Genomic DNA, 24,752 nt, shown 5'->3' with positions numbered 1-24,752 from the left:
GCAGCTTGGGAATCACCCTGCCTCCTGCCGTCGGGGTGGCGCCTGCCTCAGCCGCGCCACCCCGGCGGCCCGCGGCCCCGCCTGGCAGGTGGCAGGGCGATCCCTGGAATTGCCCTGCGGCTTGTCGAGCGGGGGCGCGGGCCGCGGGTCGGGGGCGGGCCACAGGAGGGAGAGGAGGAGGGCGGCGGAGGGAGGGGGGAGGGAGGAGTGGGGGGCGGGGGACGGGCGCCTAGGGTGGTTGCCGGTGGGTGGGGTGGGGCGCATGGGCGGGGGAAGGGTGTGGCTTAGGGGAGGGAGGGAAGGCGCCGGTGGCCGGGGTAGGGGGCGACCGCCCGGGGGGGGTGGCGGTGGGTGGGGAGGGGCACCTGGGCGAAGGGAAGGGGTGGGGCACCCGGGCGGGGGGAAGGGGTGGGTGCGGGTCGGGGGTTGGGGTGGGCGGCGGGCAGGTGCCCAGGGGGGGTTAGGGGGTGGCGCCGGTGTGGGGGGGGGGGGGGGGGTTGGGGGGCGTCCGAGGGTGGGGGGGTGGTGTTGTGGGGCGGGCGCCCAGGGGGCCGGGGGGTTGGGTTGGGCAGGGTGCTAGGGGGGGTTTGGGGGGCGAGGGTTGTGGGGCACCCGGGGGGCGGGCGCCGAGGGGTAGATGGGGTAGGGCGTCAGGGGTGGGTTGAGAGGCGAGTGCCCTCGGCGCCCGAGTGGGGGCGCCAGTGGGTTTGGTTGGGAGGGGGGGTGTGAGGGTGTCCGCGGGGGGCAGATGGGGTAGGGCGCCGGTGGGTGTGGTGGGGCGCCAGTGGGTTTGGTTGGGAGGGGGGGTGTGAGGGTGTCCGCGGGGGGCAGATGGGGTAGGGCGCCGGTGGGTGTGGTGGGGCGCCATTACATATATTTTTTTTGTACTTATTAAAAAAATCAGACATTTCATATAATATATACATAGTTAATTTTGGAATGTTTTATTCGTGATTTACTTTTTTTACACTAGAATGTTAATGCATACCCTTTTAGAATGTGAGGGGCGGTGGGTGAGGGAAGGGGCATGGGCAGGTGGAAGGGTGGTCGCAAGGCAGGCGAGTGAGGGGGGCGACGTTGGCGGGGGCGATTCTGATCATACAAAAAAAATTATGATATATTTTCGTTCTTAATTTAAGTTAATATGTTTTTATTATTTACTGATTTATGTGTTTCTATTTTTCAGGAAAATGGCATCAAAGAAAATTTCAGTGAATCTTTCTGGACCAAAGACTCTTAAACGTGCATCTTCAAGAAACATTGGTGAACGAACTCCACTTGAGCTCATGGCTACAAATCTTTCAAGTGCCTCAAGTGATAAGAAGATGATTTCACACTGGAAGAATTCGAAAGATGTGAAATTTCTATCAAGAATCTGGTATGTGAAAGAAAAAGAAAGCACAAATATGAATATATATCTATATATTGATATACCGAATGATAATGGAATTTTTGAAGTGATGGGAAGAGTCGTAGATATGTGTTCGGTACCGGACACTGAAGTTGTTTACATACTTAAAGAAGCTCCCAAGTCACATGACATGATTAAATACCGACTATCATATTCATTGTATGACACGAGAGAGGCATCTACAAAGTTATGTAAACAAATCGTAAATGAGATGACACAAAACATCGTAAGTATTGTTATTTATATTTGTATTTTGTGTTCTTCAAAGTGTCTCACTATATTTTTTAGCTTTGTTTTTTATTGACATATGATATTTTGTTTGGCAGAATTTTGTTGAAAGTTGTTCAATTAGGTTGGGAGGCATTCATTTCATAGAGCATGATATCATGAAAGTTGTCAGCAGTTTTTACTCAGTGTCAGAAGAAGATATGGAAAATAAGAAAAATATAGTAATTGATGATGCTACAAAACTACATCCAAAGAATCAGAAAAAAAGGCCATTGGTGAATAAATCTAGCAAGGGTAAACATGTTACTTTTGAGGACGATGAAGTAGAAATTGACAGTGAAGCATATGTTGCCATTACTGAAGATGACATTGGAACTGAGAAGAGCCATAAAAGACCAAAAGTAACAATGCCCAAGAATAAATCTGTTGGGAATGTTATGACCAAGAAAAGTAAAGTTGAAGATTTTGTAGCAGTCATTACTAGTAGTCAAGAACCTAGTGAAACTTTAAAAGAAAGCAGAGAAATCATTACAACATGAGCTGATTTAGAGGATGGCATTATCAAAACAAAACAAAATGCCATTCGAGAGAATTTGACAAAGAGAAACTTAATTGATGGTGGTCGTACATTTCAGCTTAATGTCAGGCAAACCTATAAAGCAAGTGAAGGACAATGTTAATATCAAGTTAGAAAGCCACATCATCTGCATGTTCACAACTTGAAAACATTGATGAGGTACAATCCATATGCTCATGTGGTTAGTTATGTGCTTCTTGTTGATCCACTTTAAGTTCCCAACAAAGAAGCATTTGATAAGTCAAAATGTTTTGAATACAATTATTATGTGCTTAGGGGGAACCATTCTGTAGAAGCTCAAAGACAATTGATGGAGGAATATCCTAATAACCCACGTTTTGAAACAATGAAATGTATCATTTACGCCGATTTATTAGATACAGAAGCAAAGTTAGTGGCATGGGATCATAATTCAGATAATGAATATAGGATGTCTATGACTTTCATCCAAAGGGTTAGATTTATTCATAGTGAATTTGAAGAAAAATGTGGCGGGGATAGGATAAATGTTACTGTAAATTTCCAAAAAGAATGTTGTATGGAAATAGGCTATCAAATTGAAGAGAAATCCAATTCAAAAGGTGGAAAAGGCAACAAAAATAGTGATTTATTCAGAGATGTTGATAACATTTTCCAATTGGCATTTAGAACTGGAGATGTTTGGAAGTTGATTGATGAGATTTTTAGCACGTGGGAAGACATTGCCATTAAAACTAGAGGGTCAAAAAGTCTAAGCCATTGATATGTGGCAACACTAAATCAGCTCCTGAAATGAAGCAGCTTTCAGACGATATGACTATCACACATTGGAGGGCGATGCAAGGAGTGAAAGATGAAAAAATTGTCAAAACAATATTATCTCGTGTGAGGTCAGGGCAATTATCATTGGAGAAAATGTCTGAAGAATTTCAAAAGTAAGTTTGTTGAATTATTTTTATTTATTTCTAGATTATAATTATATTTTAAATAAAACATGTTGTTCTTGGTAGTATTTGTTATACATATCACTATATTAACTTTTTGTTACTTTATCTATGCAGTCACAAAGTTTACATGAAAATTCAATAACAAATGGTTAGATTGTTGAATGAAGATAGTTGGGATGATGTTGTACGCAACTATCCAAATTCAAGTTCTACATCAACATTAAAATCTTTTTATCTTGCATTTAAAAAGGTATCTTGATTTATACATTCATTTTTATTCACCTGTGTACTATTTTTAATTTATAACTTACACATATTTGTTTATTTTATAGAAGATGAAGAAGGATGATAATGGAGCGCCAGATAGTTTCAAAACCTTTATTGAAAAAATAAAGATCGAAAGACTGAGGGAGCAATGTATTAAGAATGTTCAACTTGATCCAACTCTTAATCATTTCATTTGAAATGGGCTAGACACCATTCAATATCAAGTAATACAAGGCGACTGTGAAAACATTGCTAAACTTATACCTAAAAGGGATTATGCCCTAGTCATTGCAGATATTCCCCATGGTTTCAATATTCCAAACATTGACTATGATAGTGACCCTTATACTTATCAAACTCTTAGTAAACTGGTTGCGGGATTTGTAGAAGTCATGTCATCACCATTATGGAGATTTGTGACATTTCATTCAGACACACAATTGGCAATGATATTGTCAAGCTTCAAGGGGAAAACAAATTCAAGGATGCAGCTTACATGGTAAGACGTTTAAAATGTATATTTGATTAATGTTGAAAAATTTATCTATGTACAAGTTAATTGAACTTTTACTATTTCATGTTACAGGAAAAAGTAAAATCTTTTTAACAATGAAGATCAACAATTTATAAATGATTGTGAGTTCATTCATATTGATAGTTGGACAAAAGATGATAGCCATATGTTTATGATTTTTAATCGGGTAGACGGAAAGAGTCATAGCCAAATACTGACTTATGATGCTGTTGCGAGAAAACTAACATATGAAGACAAAGAAGCAAAAGGAGAGATAGTTAACATTTATCAAAAACCACAATTATTGATTAACTATCTTATAGACATTTGTTCAAATGAAGGAGATTGGGTTCTGAATTTATTTTCTGGCTCAGGTAAGTTTTATTATATGGAATTGAATTTCATTATGTTATTTTTTAATTAGTATGTCATTGTATTAATTTAATTCATTATTTCTTTTGTGCTTGATAATTAGGTACAACACTAGCATGTTGCCTTCAAAAAAGAAGAAATTGCATTGCAATTGAAAAATATCTAGTACAGTGCAATTTCATTCAGCAAAGAATTAATGCTCTTAAATTTCTTCCAGATGCAATGCAAGAAATTAGGTTGAAGAAAGGGGACTTTAGTGAATCACGTGTGGCAAAAAAGGCAAAGGAACGCCAACCACCATTACATGAAATGTTTGGAAAGACATACGTTGGGAGATTTACAGACATCAAAGATCCATTAGAAGAGGAAAATGAGCAAAAGGAAACAAAAAATATTGTGGAAGAAGACAATGATGAAACTCTAGAGGACAAAGAGTTTGGATTACATGACATTGTTGATTAAATTTAAGTTATGCTTGTAAATCAAGCTTTGCAATGTTTTGACTTTGACATTTTATGAGAAGAATAAACACTCAATTAGGGTTGTTATACGTTCAATATTTGTAATATGTGATTTTCGCATTGATTTTTAAGTTAATCATTATTTTTTGAAAAAAAAGTGATTATTATTATTTTTTGACATGAAATTCATAAAAAAAACTATTATTTAACCATTTTTAGTTAAAATTATCGTATAAAAATTGTGATTTTGACATGTCAATTCTAGCAAAAAATTATCAAAACGTGTAGTTTTTTAGTTATATTTATGTTAAAAATGGTTATTTTTATGTCCATTGTTAAAAAATATTGTTTTTTAGAAACAATTATTTCATGTGGATTGAAAAATTAATTAAGGATGTATAAATATGTAGAATATCGAAAATTCTAAATATTGACCTTCTAATTTAAAAATACAAAACAATAAAAACTTCACTAAAAAAAATAAAATAAAATAAAAAACAAGAAAATGTGAAGAAAATAACCACTTCAAAAATTATCAAATTTACAAAATAATTATTTACATTTTATATATTAGAAAATTTAAAGCCAAAAACAGGGTTTTTAAAAAAAGGGTGTGATGCAGAATACTCACTTTTTAAAATCAACATGAAAATCACTACCATTCTAAAACATAATGTACATAAAAAAAATTAAAGTGCCAAAAACTATGCTTGAAAAAAACATGTGTGTTCTGCATCACCATTTTTCAAAATCAGGTCACTTTTTTGCTATCTCTACGAAACGGGTAACAATATCAGTTCCCGTTTCAAAGTTTACACAGTTTAACTAGGGAGGTATTCATGATGGTACTTGGTCATTCTCAATCTGAATAGTTTCTCTTAAGAAGAATCAAATTGGTAATCCCATCTATATAACATCATATCAATCAACATTGTCATAGTGCAAGGCCTTGATTAACAACTCCATCTCTCTAAGAGACCATGAGCTATAATGTTGGCGAGACCAATGATTTATAGACACCTTCATCATCGTCTCTCAAGGTTCATACCCACCCGAGTGTTCACTGAGTATGACCTTCTAGGACTATTCTTATCTCGGGTTCCCAACCCTCAAAGAATATTGTTCCTCTTGCCTACTCTTATCTTGGATGCGCTACACATCCCCAAAGAGTATCAGATGCCAGATCATTACCTAACCCTCCATTCTTTCTTCCTAGGTGAAGACAAGAATGATGTGTCTACATTTCCATTCATGGCCTTCATCTAGACTTATGGTTGTTAGTCCTGGTCTAGTGCATGACACATGAAATAAAAACACACAATTGTCACTCCTTTGTAATCATGGTTGATTTAATTCAAACTCCCTCTTGATTAGGGACCTGTCAGAGCTCCCTCTTAGCTAGGGACTCTTCTATATATCAACAACTTCTTCTTCGTGGGTCCTTCAGCTGCTTGATCAACTTCTCTCTTTGATGTCATGAAACTTAGTTGAGCTTCTTCCTTATATGGCATTAGCCATCCATCACTTTCCTTCTTGGTTTGTTATGTCATTCCTTTCTTCATGGAAAGCGGCCTTCTTGATACATATTTGGAACCTTCGTCATATGCCTACTTCCTCATCATGTTTCTTTCATGAATTTCCATCCACCACATGAATGCTAGTTGTACTTGTACTTACAACTCTTGTGCCAGTAGCCCTGCATGAACTCATCCGTATATTATTCAAGAAATCAAAACATAGCATTAAATCAAATTGTACCTTTCGAGATGGCTCTTCATCATGACATCTTCCTATAGGTGCCAACATCCTGCATACATATTGACACATCTCCCAAAGATATCCATTGTCAAGGGTCTTCATCTTATTCAGACTTTCATTAGAGTCTTCATATCTTTCCGCAAGATTTCCTAGTCAAATCTTCTTGGTCATTTGGATGTTGATCGCCTTCATCATGGTTGCATATCTCACTATCTATTCCTTCCTCACATATTCCATTTCCAGGATCTTCCAATAAGAGTTCATAGTCAACTACCTCATACTTCATATGAGGACATATTATGTTGATTTCATCTAGTGTGACTTATGCCTTCCTGCATTCTTTCAGAGGAGAAGATCTTTTTTTCTCTTGATCATGCTTTTCATGATAGAAGTAATGATCCATGTTACCTACAACCATATGACATGACATTATAATATTAAATACAAGCATACATACCTCATTTTACCTTTAGGTCATCTAAGCTTCTTCCAGCAGCTTCCTTGATTGAAAAGATTTCCAATCCCTTGATCTGCTTCATGTCATCACACCATCATCCCATGAATTCCATAAGTTGGAGTTCCTGATGAAACACTTGCTTCCTCTCTAGATTAGTGAACCCTCTAATGAGGATTCCATCAGAGAACCTTGAGGATCTTGCATATCCCCATCTAGCAAATGTTTCCTTTTTGCCTTGATGTATGATGAGCCTTGTCCTGGATGACATATGTCTTTCCTTCAATGTTCAATGAGATTCCCAAGAGCTATATCCTTCATGTCTAGCCGCCATGGATTTTTTCCCTTTTTCCCTTCATGATTCCCATGGTGATGTCACGAGCTCTTGCTTCTAATGCTTCCATGATGCCATGATGCATCTTATTATCATTGTCATATCTTATAACACAAGATCTAGGAGCTTATGATAGGACCTTTTTGTGAGGGATATTATCTTACTCATAGGAGAGATTTGTTACTCCCTCTTTCCTTGGCCCTTTTCTTCAACTTCCTCCATATTTCAGTGATATGAGCTTCCAAAATATGTCTATAGCATTGAATCTTAACTTTACTTATTTTGTCTTGCTTGAGGACCAACCTTGCCTTCCTTTTCTGCACATGGTTGAGTTCTTTTAACCTTCAATATTTTTTCCATCAACTTGTCCTTCTCTATCTTGCATAAAGACTACAAGTTGTTGAATGAGGTAACCTTCTTGTTCATGGATATTTGTTACCTTGCTAGTGCATCAATGATGGTTGTCTTCATTCCTAGATCTTGTATATAAGACCTTGTGAAGATATCCTACATCCTTTGATGCCTTTTTACCTTCCTGTAGATCGGATTTCATTTGACCTTCTTCATTGCACCTTAAGAGAATGAGTTTATCATCTACATCACTTTGATGTCTCCAATTTTTCTATGTGAGGGAATCTTTCATAAATATCCCTTTTCATAAATTCAGAGGAGACCTTTTGATGACTTCAGCTACTTAGAGGACTATGTCTATTCTCCTTCTTCATGCAAGGAATCTTGATAACCCATACAATTCATAGATGTCCTTGCAATCATGAAGTCATTTAACCAAACTTGAATATAGAATGAAAATATACTTACTTGTCATGTGAAGATGAAATCTTCACCTTGATGCTTTCTTGAATGATCTCCTTCAATGAGATTATTTCTTGAGCTGCCTGGTACAATAGAGTTCCAAAACCTTTCTTGAGACTTCCTTGCATTGTTCAACACCAAGCACTACTACCTTTTATGATATGTTGATATTATTTGATTCCTTGACTGTGAGGGTATGGAATCGAAATCAAGAATTTTGAGAGCACTGTCATGATGTCCACCTGAGATGTGGCATTGTGTTCTCTTTCTAAAGTGATAATGTTGTAATGTATGTTGTGACTATATATCTTTGTAACCTTGTTGCAATGCTCCTTGTTGGAGTAGAACCTTGCTTGAGTTGACTAGCATGAGCAAAGATCTTTGTGGCCTTCGAGCATTGTTCAATACCAATCATCGAAACTGCTTAAGTCATTAAGATTGTTGTGGTATGACATGGGTTGTAATGACACCCAAATTTTGAGCCTAGCATCGAGACTGTGAAAAGTATTGTGTTTTCCTTTTGTTGTAGTGTAGATTAGAACTACTCAGATTTTCGGCCTTCTCCAAGATGATAATATTTGACTTTGAGTTATATGTCTTTGTAGTCATATTGATAAGGTTCTTGGTGACCTTTTTGATGATGACTGTGGAGAAAAGGTTCTTTGCTAATGTAGACTACTTGTTGTAGACTTGATCCTTGACAAAACCCTTAACCTTACTTTGATGCCCTTCTTGAGAATTGATCCTTGTATGTCTCTTTTGTTGCCCTTCCTTTGACTTCTGCACCTTAGCTGTGATACCATGTCGAAGAATCTAGGGAAATTAGTATTAGTAGGATTCTTCTAGGCTTGATAACAATTTGTGAAGTGATTTTACAATTTATCTTAGCGTGATCTTCTTCTTCTTATTAGTGTGTGTGTTTACTTAATCAAACTACTACCAAAACAAAGAGACAAGAACACAAGATGTTTGGCTTTTTGCCAGGGCCAAAACCTCTCCCTCTTGGAGAGGAAAACCTGCACAAAATTCTTCTTATAGAGATTCCAATTGACGAACACCAAGACCATAACCCTTGACCTACTAGGCCACTCCAAGACCAAGTCACCAATCCTTCTTCTTACTATTGAGATTATCATCAACATTGTTGCTTCATCGAGTTCATCATTCATGCACCTTCACTAAGATATTCATCACAATAAGGAGAACATAGTTGTTGCACCATATCTCCATCTTCTCTTAGATCATTACTGCACTTCTCACTGAGATCATCATCATGTTGATGAGACTTCCATACTGAGATATGTGAATGCTTCAATGATGTCTAGTGTGTATAACTGAGAGCTTCTTGTACTAGGATCCTTATCATGATATATATGCCAAGATTGTCCTAGTATGTCGAAACTGTAATCATGATGATCATTCAAAATGCGCAACCAAAACTGTAATTATGATGCTCAACCGAGATGCTATACTCTTGTACCCTATCTGAGATACTGTCCTTTTTGGGCCTTTCGAGATTTTGTACCACACCTCCAAAATTTCAGACAAGTCTGAGATTCTATCTAAGTTGTTGCAGATACCCCAGCTGAGTATAAATAGTGGTTATGTCTCCATTTTTTAGCCGACTTTAATAAGTGAACCATTGTCTTTTATATGAGCTGACATGACATTTGTATATAGATTTGAGGCCGACATGATGTTCTCCTTATCGTTTTTCTTGCAAACTTCTTTGTGCTTGTTTTGGAGGATTGTGCTTGGTCTTGGAGGGCTGCTCTAAGCTTGTATACATTTTACATAGGCTCATGAAGAGCTCCTTATTCATGACTTTGACTCTTTGACCTTAAATATAAATCCTAAGGCTCTCAATGGGAGCCATGTATAAAACCTCTTGCTCATGAAACCCATACAACAAGGAATAATAAATTTGTTTTCTTGTTTTACAAAAGTCATAATTACAATGTCATGAAAATCGCACCTAGTTACATTTTCTTCAACAAACTATGGCTTACCTTGTCCTTGGGACACCCAATTCACCTTACATTGCTTTAGGAGGTACACCAAGATGATGTAGTGACAGATCAATTAGGAGTAGTGGCTAGTAAAGTAAGCACACACTGATCCTTAAGCATTTTGCCTCATGTTTGTTTGTCTATCACATCTTAGACTTTAGCATGGAATTTTCATTGTAGCTTATCACCTATAGACCATATGCAAAACAAGAAGTTAGACAATATTTCTAGCTTTTGAAAAGGGGGAAGGTACTCAACAACAAGGATTGGCAAAGTGTTCTCTATGACTATGACATCAAAAGGAAAAATCCTCAAGTCTTACATCCATTAACCACAACATCATCAAGAGAACAAGCCTCATAGAAAATGAGGCTACCTACGCAAAAGGGGAATTAGTTCAAAAGAAGTATGGCAACAAAAATTGAATTTAACTATTTTGAGTTATTATTGACATGATGGACCCTAACTTTATAACAATAGAAGGAATGGTTCCCTGAATGGACCTGTTACCCACTAAAAGTGGGTGACCCCTAGGAGTAACGTTTCTCCTATTCATCTCTTCTAGCAGGTAACTAGTAGTGCCTGAGAGCCACTAGTAGCCAATAAGGACATGTCATTCACATCTCTACCACCTACATTAGTGATATGTTTCCTCACCCATTTTCCAAGAGCACGTGTTGGAATGACCATGGGCTTCTAATAAAAAAGTACTTTATTCATTTTGCAATTGGGTGCTTATGCTTGTTTTTATTTGGGAATTTTGACATCGATTATGGGGTAACTTGGAAGAATAAGAGTATTGGTCGTGATCTTGTTCCATCACTTTAAATCGAGGGCTAATTTTCAATCCTAGTCCGGTGGGACCTCCTCTAATGGCCCAACGGGTATAGGAGGGGCACTACTTGGGAAGCCATGATTGATATAATGAAGCCCCATCTCTCCTTATTCCATACTTACCACTTTCCATCTTATATTACAAGCCCCCTTACCACCTCCATTCTTCGAGTTCAACAAACACTAGTTCATTGGGACTTGGAACCCACACATCCTCATTTACCTAGGTAGGGCCTAGAAATGTGTTATGGGAGGTTGATGGAGCCAAAAAAAAAGGAGAGCATATGATGGCCACAATAAAAACAAAATGAAAAAGATGGTCGGGACCATTCAAATGAGCATGTGGGAAAAAGCCAAGCATGAACTCTACCTCACTCAGTTATGGCCTTCACCCAGTTCTTGGGTCAATATTTCCCTATCATATTAATGAAATTGAACCATTGCATGTTCCAACCCCTGCTGGGCAATGAACTACCACACCCTAAAGGGGGGTAATAACTGCAAGCTCTCATTCGTCGAACTATGAGCAGTAATACAAACAAGAATAAAGAAAGAACAAAAGGCATAAGAGGGGTTGAAAAACAAAGGCTGAATCGGTAACTCCTGCATCCATGATTTCTCCTTCCTCACATCTATACACCCAAGATGAGGTGATCCACCATAGTTGGTCCCTTTCACCATGACACTAGGCCATGAAGTCTTTTCCCCCTCCATTCCATCATTATTCACATGGAACCTATCGATTGAAGGGTGGACCTAGGACATGTCACTTCCCCTTGGGGGTTGAGAACACCTAATAGGGCTTTCTATTAACCACTCCTACCTTGGGAGGTAACACCATTACGTGACTAACGCCACAATTTTGGAAGGAAATCCTTGTATGAAGTGTTAATTTTCCAAATTATTTCAAGCTTGGTTCACTTAGATACAATAATGATTAAATGTACCTAATGGTGAAATTTACAGCACTAGATATTGCGTAATTGGTGGGTGATTCCATCTATAGGTCTAGGAAACTTAACTGCGGTACAGGTCCTCTAGAGGGGCAAATTGACACCCCCAAGAGAGGTGTTGAGAGACATAGGCCTCCAAACAGTTGTAGAGCATCACTCGTATCCATTGGTACCTTCAACACTGACAACATTCCTACACTTCGCCCTACATCATTTACTTTTATGGGATGATGCACCTGGACTAGCATGACCCCAACTGACTTAACAATGATCTTAGAGGCAGGCAGTTGATCTAGGGCGCAAATGAGGATGATCTCATACCGTGAGACAGGGAGGGCTAACACCATCTTGAGATCCCCCAACATTAGAGCAGAGTTAGGCATGCCCATGAGACCCATTTTGTGCCCCAAACCAAAAACTATAGTCCAAAAGGTGTTTATGGCAGAGATCTCGGGGCCAACCCCTAGACCATGATTTTAGAGAGCCTCTACACTTGCTAAGACACATATTGCCCTCAATGGTTTCCCTAAGCAAGCTTACGCTAGCAGGATGTCGGCATTTCGACATGCATATGTAGAGTTTTACTCAATTTGTCAAAGGCTACTAAGTTGGCTTATGACCTACACATTGTTTTCATGTTTAGAGGGGCTTGTAGGTTAAATAGGCATTTGTATGCCTCATAAATTTAGAAACATGTCATTGTGATCTCTCATCATCACAACTCTTGATATTTCCAACTTAAATAGTTGAATTTGAACTTTCTCTCTTGTGGAAGATTTGGATGTTGTGGATGCATTTTGATATTTGGAGTTGATCTTGGTTATCTTTGGAGCTATTCTTTGGTCTAATGGATGGAAATCTTGCATGTTATCTTGTAAGTTGCACCTAATTGTTGAATATTTATTTCTCTATGTCTAATGTATGGAATAATTGATTCTAGGTTATGCTAAATTGTGCCCTAATTTGTTGAAGATTAATTGAATTGTTATCTAGATGAATATTGCATGCATTACTCATACATAACATGTAATGAATTGTCCTAGTGGTGAACTCCTAGAAGCTCTCCCATGAAAAACTATTTTTCCATTGCATAGGTAAATGCTTGAAATCTTGTTGCTAGGGCATCAAATTTCGACCTCCTTGGAAACACTATTGGTTGATCTATCTCATCCTAAAGTCCATTCCCCCAAGGAACAAGGGAACAGTCTACTTGGTTGGTGATCACACCTTACTTTTATCCATAAAATTTTCTCTTGCAATTTTAGCCCCTTTAAGGCTTGGTGTGAATTCCTAGGGAGAGAAAATTTAGGGGACTGGAGAGCCTAAACATCAAGGGGATATCATTTTCCACAAAATCTATGCTTTTGGTGGGAATCCACTTCAATCTTAACGATATATTTTCTTACCCTAGTTTTTTCCCTAAGGTCAAATCTTAAGCTAGTCTTACCTCAACTTGGGCGGCTTATTGAGAGTTCATGAGCCTTGCATTTGTAATATCATCTAACAATAAACTCTTTCTCTTTGGCCTTGATCTTTGGATACTCCAACACACATCAAAATCATTAAACCCTAAGTCTTGTCCCTTATCTTATAGGACTCTCCCTTTAGAAAGTGAATTGCTTCTTTGTGAAGCTTTGAACCTAAATTGTGCCTTTCTTATTGAGATCTTACTTAGGTCACATTGTTCATCAAGATTAGAATACCAATCTCAGGGGACCTCTCTCATATCGAGACTCCTCCCATTGATGAAATTTCGTAAAGAGAATGGGATATTGGTGGTGGTGATAGTGGGCCACTATCCCATTGTCGACACTTGGTTAACTATAGCTTTATAGGGTCTCCTCTCCAAGGCCTACTAGATTTTGTGGCAACAAAACCCACTAGCCCTACAGGTGTTGAAATGGTTAAGCAACCCTAACATGAGGCAATTTTGATAGCCCAAGACCTTTCATTATATAATTGTAATAACTTCAGGTTGGGAGGATGTCACACTGGGTCTAATTTTTCCTTTCCTCTCATTCTCTTGCCTTTTGTAAACATATTTGTAAGCCCCTAATTTTGGGAATAAAGTAATAAAGGCTATTGATTGATATTTCATCGTCCCTCTCCATTGCCCTCATTATAACAAAAAGAACTATTGAATTTATTCTACAGTTAAGACTAAAGCACATTTGCATTGATAAAATTATAAATTTTAAGCAAGTTATGCTAGTTTTATTTCACTTTTTGTCTTGTTCTTATGTTGAATGAACAAATCTACATCTACTTGCCTGTATCTTTTCTCTTGTGAACATGTTAAGTGGGAAAGCAATGTTGAACTTCCTCTTATGATGTATGTTCATGTTTTCCTACATTATGTCTTCCAAAGATACGATGGAATTGTGATTCAGACATCCTTCTATATTGGGTTGATGAAATTTATGTCTAGCAATCTCTAGTAATATTTTCACTTTCATTATTTATAGCATAAGCAAAATATTTGTCACTTGTCGAGACTACTTTCCTACACCACCTACTCTTTGCAATAATGTAGCCAAATCTTCATAGATAATTGTTCTCTTGTATGACATGTACAAATAATAAATTTAGGAAAAATGAGGGTAGTCCCCTCTAGCACAAGGGCTAGAATGAAGACCTAGAGTGGTGCAAAAAGTTACTCCTGCACATTATGCCACTACATTGAGCCTTGTGAGAGAGGAAACAACCTAGGGGTCAACACATACAACCAAGGATAACCACCAATTGAGAAGCAATAGGTCACATGTACATATCTTATCAAGTACCTTAGGGTTATAAATGGTTATTGTGGCTAGCGGTTAAACCACCCACCATCTTAGATATTTTGGGGAAAAGAAGAGATCTAATAAGATTTCCCTCCATCATTGTAGATATTCTGAAGAAAAGAAAGGGTCCAACAAGTGATGAGATTTTCACTCATAGGTAATGTTCAATTTCTCACGAGGTTAATCCTAGAGCCACAAGGTAACCTTGGGGTAGTGGTCTAATCTTTGCTTGCCCGTAAAGAGAGACTATATTATCTGATCTTGTGACTCATACAGACAAAGTGGATCAAAGCCCATGCTCATGCCCATGTCTGTCAGGCCCCTATACTACCAGTGTAACCCCTTATTGTTATTAGTACAATCCACTTATTATATTGATGTACCCATGTAGTACCCATATTGTTACTATTGTGCCCCATAGAAGCCCACTATTGTTATTATTGTGCCCTTACATTATTATTGTTATGTCGGCTCTGATTATGTTATGACCCCTTAGACTCCTATATATAGAAAGGAGGTATTTTCATTTGTATCATCGAAGAATTGTTCATTTATGTAATGTAAAGGAGGTTGCCCCCTCGAAGAGGTTGAATTCTAAGGCGTTGATCTATCTTTCCTATCTTTTCTTGAGCTGGTTCCATAACATTTGGTATCAGAGCTTTGGATTCTAGGGTTTCGCTACTCCAAACAGGTCATCGTGGCATTTTCGCTATAACTTTTTTCTGTGACGTTTCAGAAGTCGCAAAAAAAACCCATTTGAGAAGAAATCACGCTGAACCTTGGGTCCGAATTTCAGAGCTTTTCACGCGATATTTGCGGAGATATGATCTGAGGAAGTTGGTCTTTTTGCAGACTCCTGAATTACATTCAAAACAGGTGACCTGGGGAAAATCGTCATAACTCTCTCTGGGGATCGGATTGAAATTTCGTAATAAGGTAAAGAAAGAGGACGGACTGTAGTTTCTTGTATACATTTTTCAGATCCAAATGTTGAAACAGTGACTCGTGGCACGTCGTACAAGTTCGCTCTACTGAACTAGTCTATACTCAAGTCATCTTGGGAGATTGTGCATAACTCTTTCTTGGAGAATCCAATTTGGATCATACTGGTGGCATTGGAAAGAGGACACAAAGGGCTACTACAGGTCACAATTTCAGAACTTAAAGATCCGAAAGTACAGAGTTACAGTCGTTTCAAGGTCTAGCTCCTAAAATCAAGAAAAAGCAAGATGAAGAAGTTTGATGGCAAGGATCCGGTAAATTGGATACTTCAGATGGAACAATATTTTGATCTACATGGTGTACAACTGTTACAAAAGGTATGTATTGCATCTTCATATTTAGAACCAGATCAAATTTTATGGTACAAAGGGCTTTGTTCTCGTAAACAACTTGTTACGTGGTCAATTTTCACGGAGGAAATGATAGCACATTATGAGGATACAAAGAGCAACACCTTCTTTAGAGCAACACCACAACAATTGGAAAGAGTAAAAGGGCTTTGTGACATAGTGGAAAGCAAAATTATGGAAACCAGGAAGTGTACCCCTCACAACTATAAAGATGGAAGTGTTGTTTCTCCTAGCCTTCCACAACCTACAAGGGTTACACCACAACAATTAGAAGAAAAAAGAGAAAAAGGGCTTTGTTACAATTGTGATAGAAAATGCACTAAAGGTCATAAGTGTGCTGAGAAGAAATTATTTTACATAGAATATGAAGAAGAGGAAGAAAATGATCAAGAAACAACAAAAGAAGAAGATATACGCCAGGACCCCACCCCAGAGAAAGAAGAAATGAATCAGATGATATCTTGTAAAGCATTGGCAAGAATTACCACTCCTCAAACTCTCAAGATAGAAGGACATATCAAGAAGAAAAAGGTGCAAGAAGTGAAAGATCACATCGAGAAAGAAGAAATGAATCCAACCATATCTTGTAATTCATTGTTCGAAATTACCACTCTTCAAACTATCAAGATAGAAGGACATAAAAAGAAGAAAAATGTTCAAGAAGTGAAAGATCACATCGAGCATCAAGAAATGAATCCGATCATATCTTGTAAAGGATTGGAAGAAATTACCACTCCTCAAACTCTAGAGATAGAAGGACATATCAAGAAGAAAAAGGTTCAAGCAGTGAAGGATCACATCGAGCATCAACAACAAGTTCTCCAACTTTTAAAGGATAACGCCACTTCGGTGCAAAATCAAAGGAAACAACAGGTAGATCAACATCGTAGTGAAAAATGTTTTGATGTAGGTGATTGGGTATTTTTACTGCTACATCTCAAGCAAACTATTTATGAGAAGGAAATGTTGGCAATACTACATGCACTTAAAAAATGGCAACCTTACCGAATGGGAAGACTCTTCAAGGATGAGGATGTGGAAGCATTGTTTTGTGCTATTTATATTATCCAACCAGATTGGATAAACGAAGCAAGGGATGAATGGAAGAAGGACGAAGAAGTATGGCCACTTATTCAAAAGTTTCAAAAGATCCCAATTCAAACAATATTGCCAAAAATTGAAGAAGAAAGAAAAATCATATTGGAACCAGGAGCAGTCACAGAAACAAGAACCCGACAGCTACGAAATCGATCAATTTCAGAGTATCTCATCAAGTGGAAGAACTTACCCGCTGAATATTCCACATGGGAGGACAAGAATTTTACACAGAAGCATCAAGAACTACTCAAGCGTTGAGGACAACGCTTTTTGAAGGAGAGGGGCATGTTAGGCCCCTATACTACCAGTGTAACCCCTTATTGTTATTAGTACAACCCACTTATTATATTGATGTACCCATGTAGTGCCCATATTGTTACTATTGTGCCCCATAGAAGCCCACTATTGTTATTATTGTGCCCTTACTTTATTATTGTTATGTCGACTCTGATTATGTTATGACCCCTTAGACTCCTATATATAGAAAGGAGGTCTGTTCATTTGTATCATCAAAGAATTGTTCATTTATGTAATGTAAAGGAGGTTGCCCCCTCGAAGAGGTTGAATTCTAAGGCATTGATCTATCTTTTCTTGAGCTGGTTTCATAACATTTGGTATCAGAGCTTTGGATTCTAGGGTTTCGCTGCTCCAAACAGGTCATCGTGGCATTTTCGCTATAACTTTTTTTCTGTGACGTTTCAGAAGTCGCAAAAAAAATCCATTTGAGAAGAAATTGCGCTGAACCTTGGGTTCAAATTTCAGAGCTTTTCGCGTGACATTTGCGGAGATATGATCTGAGGAAGTTGGTCCTTTTACAGACTCCTGAATTACATTCAAAACAGGTGACCTGGGGAAAATCGTCATAACTTTCTCTCTGGGGATCGGATTGAAATTTCGTAAGAAGGTACAGAAAGAGGACGGACTGTAGTTTCTTGTATATCGTTTTCAGAGCCAAAGGTCGAAAAATTGACACGTGGCACTTCATACAAGTTCGCTCTTCTGGAAAGGTCTATAATCAGGTCATCTTGGGAGATTGTGCATAACTCTTTTTTGGAGAATCCAATTTGGATCAGACTGGTGGCATTGGAAAGAGGACACAGAGGGCTACTACAAGTAGCAATTTCAGAACTTAAATATCCGCAAGTATAGAGTTACAGTCGTTTCAAGTTTGAGGTCCTAAAATCAAGAAAAAACAAGATGAGGAAGTTTGATGACAAGGATCCGGTAAATTGGATACTTCAGATGGAGCAATATTTTGATCTACATGGTGTGCCACTGTTACGAAAGGTATGTATTGCATCTTCATATTTAGAATCGGATCAATTTTTATGGTATAAAGGGCTTTGTTCTCGTAAAAAACTTGTTACATGGTCAATTCTCACGGAGGAAATGATAGCACATTATGAGGATACAAAGAGCAACACCTTCTCTAGAGCAACACCACAACAATTGGAAAGAGTAAAAGGGCTTTGTGACATACTGGAAAGCAAAATTATGGAAACCAGAAAGCATACCCCTCACAACTATAAAGATGAAAGTGTTGTTTCTCCTAGCCTTCCACAACCTACAAGGGTTACACCACAACAATTGGAAGAAAAAAGAGAAAAAGGGCTTTGTTACAATTGTGATAGCAAATGCACTAAAGGTCATAAGTGTGCTGAGAAGAAATTATTTTACATAGAATATGAAGAGGAGGAAGAAAAGGATCATGAAACATCAAAGGAAGAAGATATACGCCAGGACCCCACCCCAGAGAAAGAAGAAATGAATCAGATGATATCTTGTAAAGCATTGGCAGGAATTACCACTCCTCAAACTCTCAAGATAGAAGGACATATCAAGAAGAAAAAGGTGCAAGAAGTGAAAGATCACATCGAGAAAGAAGAAATGAATCCAACCATATCTTGTAATTCATTGGTCGAAATTACCACTCCTCAAACTATCAAGATAGAAGGACATATCAAGAAGAAAAATGTTCAGGAAGTGAAATATCACATCGAGCATCAAGAAATGAATCCGACCATATCTTGTAAAGGATTGGAAGAAATTACCACTCCTCAAACTCTAGAGATAGAAGGACATATCAAGAAGAAAAAGGTTCAAGCAATGAAAGATCACATCGAGCATCAACAACAAGTTCTCCAACTTTTAAAGGATAACACCACTTCGGTGCAAAATCAAACGAAACAACGGGTAGATCAACATTGTAGTGAAAAATGCTTTGATGTAGGTGATTGGGTATTTTTACTGCTACATCTCAAGCAAGCTATTTATGAGAATGAAATGTTGGCAATACTACATTCACTTAAAAAATCGCGACCTTACCGAATGGGAAGACTCTTCAAGGATGAGGATGTGGAAGCATTGTTTTGTGTTATTTCTATTATCCAACCAGATTGGATAAACAAAGCAACGGATGAATGGAAGAAGGACGAAGAAGTATGGCCACTTATTCAAAAGTTGCAAAAGATCCCAATTCAAACAATATTGCCAGAAATTGAAGAGGAAGGAAAAATCATATTGGAACCTGAAGCAGTCACAGAAACAAGACCTCGACAGCTACGAAATCAATCAATTTCAAAGTATCTCATCAAGTGGAAGAACTTACCCGCTGAAGATTCCACATGGGGAGGACAAGAATTTTATACAGAAGCATCAAGAACTACTCAAGTGTTGAGGACAACGCTTTTTGAAGGAGAGGGGCATGTTAGGCCCCTATACTACTAGTGTAACCCCTTATTATTATTAGTACAACCCACTTATTATATTGATGTACCCATGTAGTGCCCATATTGTTACTATTGTGCCCCATAGAAGCCCACTATTGTTATTATTGTGCCCTTACTTTATTATTGTTATGTCGGCTCTGATTATGTTATGACCCCTTAGACTCCTATATATAGAAAGAAGGTCTGTTCATTTGTATCATCAAAGAATTGTTCATTTATGTAATATAAAGGAGGTTGCCCCCTCAAAGAGGCTGAATTCTAAGGCGTTGATCTATCTTTTCTACCTTTTCTTGAGCTGGTTTCATAACAATGTCCTTCAAACTTGTTTTTCACTGATGGACAAGATTTAATTCCTATGAGGGCTTTTCTTAGAGCCATGGTCACATTAATGTAGTGGTCAAACATGTGGTTGCACATAGAAATATAATATTAAATGTTTTTGTGACCTATGCACATATAAGTGAACCAATAGCAATCCCCATGTCCTTCAAATTTAGAATCCCGAAGGATTAGCCTAAGCAATCTTGAGCCAAACATGAGATCTCTACCCACAAAGTAGGGGAGGCCATCGAATCGAGTATGTGGATCCCCTTAGGGTTAGGCTCTATAACCAAGGCTCGCAATTTACCTTGGTTACAACACATTGACAATTGTGAAGTCTTCAAGGGTCGCACCCCCTCCCGCACACACACAGATTATATATATATATATATATATATATATATATATATATATAGATAACAAGCACGAGATGAGAATACTTCAAAAATGGAGGATATTATTACATCCTCTTATTTTCATGTTGAGTTTAATGGTGATAAGAATGATGATGATTAAATAAGAATGATAATAATCCCTCCTCTCATTGAGAAAATTTATACAACTATGGACTAGGCTATGACTTATTCGCCATTGTTCCCCACACACAGAGTCATGATAGGGGAAAGGAGAGTTTCAATCCCTACTCATATATTAGTGCAAAACACCATAATGATATTGCAATAATACTGGGTAATTCCTTTTTAAAAACCAATGGTCTTAGTGCAAAAATCTATTATGATAGTTGCAATAATACTAGAGCACTGCCTTTTTGAAAATTGAAGTTCTCCAAATTTCATTGATTAAATGACTACCTTTCACTATTTGAACATTTCAATTTCAAAAAAGTACAAAATGTCAAAAACCATTAATTTCTTTACTTTGATAATTTAGATATCTCTATAGCACGATAAAATAATGTTTTCAAAAATGTATCAACTTTGATGTCATTTATAAGGTTTTTATAAGAAGTCATTGGTTTTCAAAAAAAAATTATTAACCTATGGAATTTTAATAATAATAATAATAATTTTTGAAACTAAAATATGAAATAAACACGAGTTTTCAAAAAGACACTCACATTTTTTTTATGTCAATGTCATTTTAATTTTACAAGAGAAAGCATCCACCTTTCTCTATGCCGAAAATTTGTGATTAGTTTTTAGGAGAGGGGATCCCTTTAGGGGATTATATATATATATATATAGCGAGAGAGAGAGATTTCTCTCATATGTATGGTCTACATATAAAAGAAAAAGTGGTGTTATTGGCAAAATTCACAATACACTACAATGAAATTCTTCTTCAAAAATACCATCATGTTGATATCCAGTTTTTATTGAAATATATATATAGAAAGAGAGATTTTCCTATCATATGTATGGTCTACATATAAAAGCAAAAGTGGTGTTATTGGCAAAATTCACTATACACTACAATGAGATTCTTCTTCAAAAATACCACATGTTGATATCCAATTTTAATTGAATTTTTTTATACAAGAGGGTGGTTTTGTTCCATCTAATATTTGAGCTTAGCTTATTTTATTTGTGTACACTATCTATGAGTAAAGAACTATCATCTATCTCAACACCATTCTGTAAAGGTTGTCATAATGTTATTCTTGCAAGAATGAACATGACATCCTAAATGGCATGGATCCATTGTATGTCATCAAGATCAATCTCTTACAGCTGAGCAAAGGTTGTCTCAGTGCTATTAATGCAAGAATGAACAATATGGCATCATAAATACCGTGAGTTCATTGTATGTGGTCATTCTCATTTTGGGTATTACAATTTCATTCTTAATATATTATGCTTTTCCATGCAGATTTTCTCTTGAGTTCACTATGTGCCACACCCCGCAAGGGAATGCCATGATTGGTAGGGGGAACACGTCCCTGGTGAAAGAGAAGGAAGACCCCCTACCCTTCTTTAAAAAAAATACCTTTATTTATTTCACTATTAAAGAATGGCTTCCCTTCCAAAAATATCAACATGTTTATGAACTTTTAAGGGAATAGGAGACTTGCCTCCCTTCTCATCTCCCGGATTTTAGCGGTAATATAAATACTCTATGGCTAAGAGTGGAGATGTAATATTTGTTGGGTCACTTTAGCACTCAGTTTTAAGTTTTAACGCTCCTACCTAAAAATGTTATATTCCTTTCTTCTTCCTTAAATAAACTTTAAAGAAATGCAAATTGAAATCTAGCATCACCATTAGCCCTTTGCTTGGTCTATAAGGAATTCAGGCAACCAAAACAAAACTGAATGGTCTAAAAGAAATTTAAACCAAAACTACAACAAAAGAAAAAAGTATAAAATAATGCCTATGTAGTTATTAATTAGAGGTGGACGGGTTATAAGAGTCAAGCTAGCCCAATTTAAGATATTCTACAATTGTGCCTTACGTGGAATTAAAGAAGCCATTGCCCTTACATTTTGGAATTGTCATCATATGAAAGCCCTTACAAGGTACTTGGAGGTTCATGTTCTACCTCCTCTCTTCAAGCTTCCAACATGGAAAACGGTTGCTTTGGCAATATGGCTTATTGATTTCTTTCACGCCATTTGAATTTGAGTTTTGTGGGTCATATGGAAACATAAAATGTAAAATTGCTAGAGATTCCTCTGTTCAGCTTCGAACATGGAATATGGCTGTTTTGGGCAATATTTAGGACCAGTGGATGTGGGTCTTAAATGATTTCTTTCACACTATTTCAATCAAAGAATTGTGGGCTATATGGAAATTTAGAAATGTAAAATTGCTAAAGATATTTCTAGCCTTACTGTTACAGTTGTGCTACTTTATTTTTTCAACTTCTCATGCAAATCAGAGAAGTAATGGATCACGTGATGTCCTAGATGATTTGGTCAAACTCTTACTCACCAAATGTCTACCTCTTTCACTGCATCGAATCACCCAACGCATTACAGTTGTCATGTGACTTTCCCTCCTCGTGATATTGACTACCCATAGCTCTTACCTTCAGCGATCCGAAGGTCTCTGCCCATACTAACTCTATAATCTCTTTACAATATTTTCAATGTCTTTGTAAAATTCTATGTTTCTCTATGCTGGGTATTCATATTTCGTTGTTCACGTCTTCTCTTGTTTACACCCCTTCGTCTTGAGGATGTAATTTATGCTACATTTCAAGGGCTATTATGCAGCCATGTGATAGATATTAACAAACAATTTATTTTTTTCTAAGAATCCTTTCTAACAAATATAAACTTGTAACCCTTGGGTACCATCAAGATAAATTTTCTGTTTTATTGGTAGGAAAAGAAGATTTATTTTGACACGCATCATTTTCCTGTTGAGACTCGAGAGGATTGATCCAGAATGAGGCCCCGCTTGATAACGGTTTACATCACAATTTCAAATGACGAAAATTGTCCTAGCATAACTCAGCCAACTATAAAAAGACTGCACTATGCTTTGCTGAAGTACCTATTCTTGATATTTTCAAAGTTTTTCATCGAGCACAAGGCAGCTATCAAAGCAGCCTGTTACATCATAGGGTTTCAATGAGAATATGAATATTTTTTCTTCATTTTGATGGCCGTAACAATAGCTTTACAGAGCAACCCTCCAACTGCGGTAACTTCATTCTGGATTTACAAAAACCTGTACAGACATAAAGAAATCAATGCCACTCCAAATGACCATAAACTAGATTGAAAATGGCTAGAAATATCATTTACAAACATCTTGTATAAGGCTCAACAAATCTGTAAGAACAAAAGGGAAACAGTTTATTGTAGTTTAACCCTCCTGTATAACGCACCAACACTTCTTTACCTAAAGCTGATTTTCTTTATAGTGGGATAGACCTGACTACCTACATTGCATATGCTTGGTCTTGGGAACTTTCAACCGTACTTAATTAACTTCCACAAAACTTCTGCCTCTGCTAATCCACCCTAAAATCCATATATGCAATGTATCCCATAGGGATTCAAACACTTTTTAGTCCACTGAAATCTGCAGAAAATTTCAGTGCTCTAAAATTTCTGCCTCTGCTAATCCACCCTAAAATCCATACACGCCTTAGGGATTAAAACGCTTTTTAGTCCTCTGATCAAGTAAATTTCAAATATCAAGCAGCTAGAGTGAAAAACTGGCATGCAGTTTAGGTCTCTATGGGTGCTGGCTTGTGTTCCCTAGTAGAACGTGGGGAATATTCTACTATGTTAAATATGTCTCCCTCTATGATCAAGCTTGCATAATCAGTCTACCCGAAGCATTATTTGGCAGGTCCAGATTATAATCTACCAAAAGATCAATCTTTTGAACTACAAAGATTAAAGAGTGAAAAACTGGCATGCAGTTTAGGTCTCTATGGGTGCTGACTTGTGTTCCCTAGTAGAACGTGGGGAATATTCTACTATATATGTCTCCCTCTATGATCAAGCTTGCATAATCAGTCTACCCGAAGCATTATTTGGCAGGTCCAGATTATAATCTACCAAAAGATCAATCTTTTGAACTACAAAGATTAAAGAGTCCCAACATTTCTAATTATAGAAGATAGTTGCACGTAAAAAATG

General features: G+C 37.4%; 1 protein-coding gene across 2 annotated transcripts in view; it reads right to left on the bottom strand.

The window, feature by feature from the left end:
* Nucleotides 1-23,447: 23,447 nt before the first annotated feature.
* LOC149151218 (trafficking protein particle complex subunit-like protein) overlaps nucleotides 23,448-24,752 on the bottom strand; it is a 315,768-nt gene continuing 314,463 nt past the window's right edge. For both annotated transcript variants that reach the window (XM_089439733.1, XM_089439734.1), the window contains one exon: nucleotides 23,448-23,829. In XM_089439733.1, the coding sequence (XP_089295859.1) occupies nucleotides 23,809-23,829 (21 nt within the window). In that variant the 3' untranslated portion in view covers nucleotides 23,448-23,808. The remainder of the gene's footprint in view (nucleotides 23,830-24,752) is intronic.

Source organism: Pinus tabuliformis, chromosome 9, assembly GCF_031772625.1.
Source record: "Pinus tabuliformis cultivar Carrire ecotype Pingquan chromosome 9, CPIR1, whole genome shotgun sequence".
In the NCBI taxonomy this organism is placed as follows: Eukaryota; Viridiplantae; Streptophyta; class Pinopsida; order Pinales; family Pinaceae; genus Pinus; species Pinus tabuliformis.
Note: the sequence above shows the minus strand (reverse complement) of the source record. Positions and strands in the feature narration are given on the sequence as shown.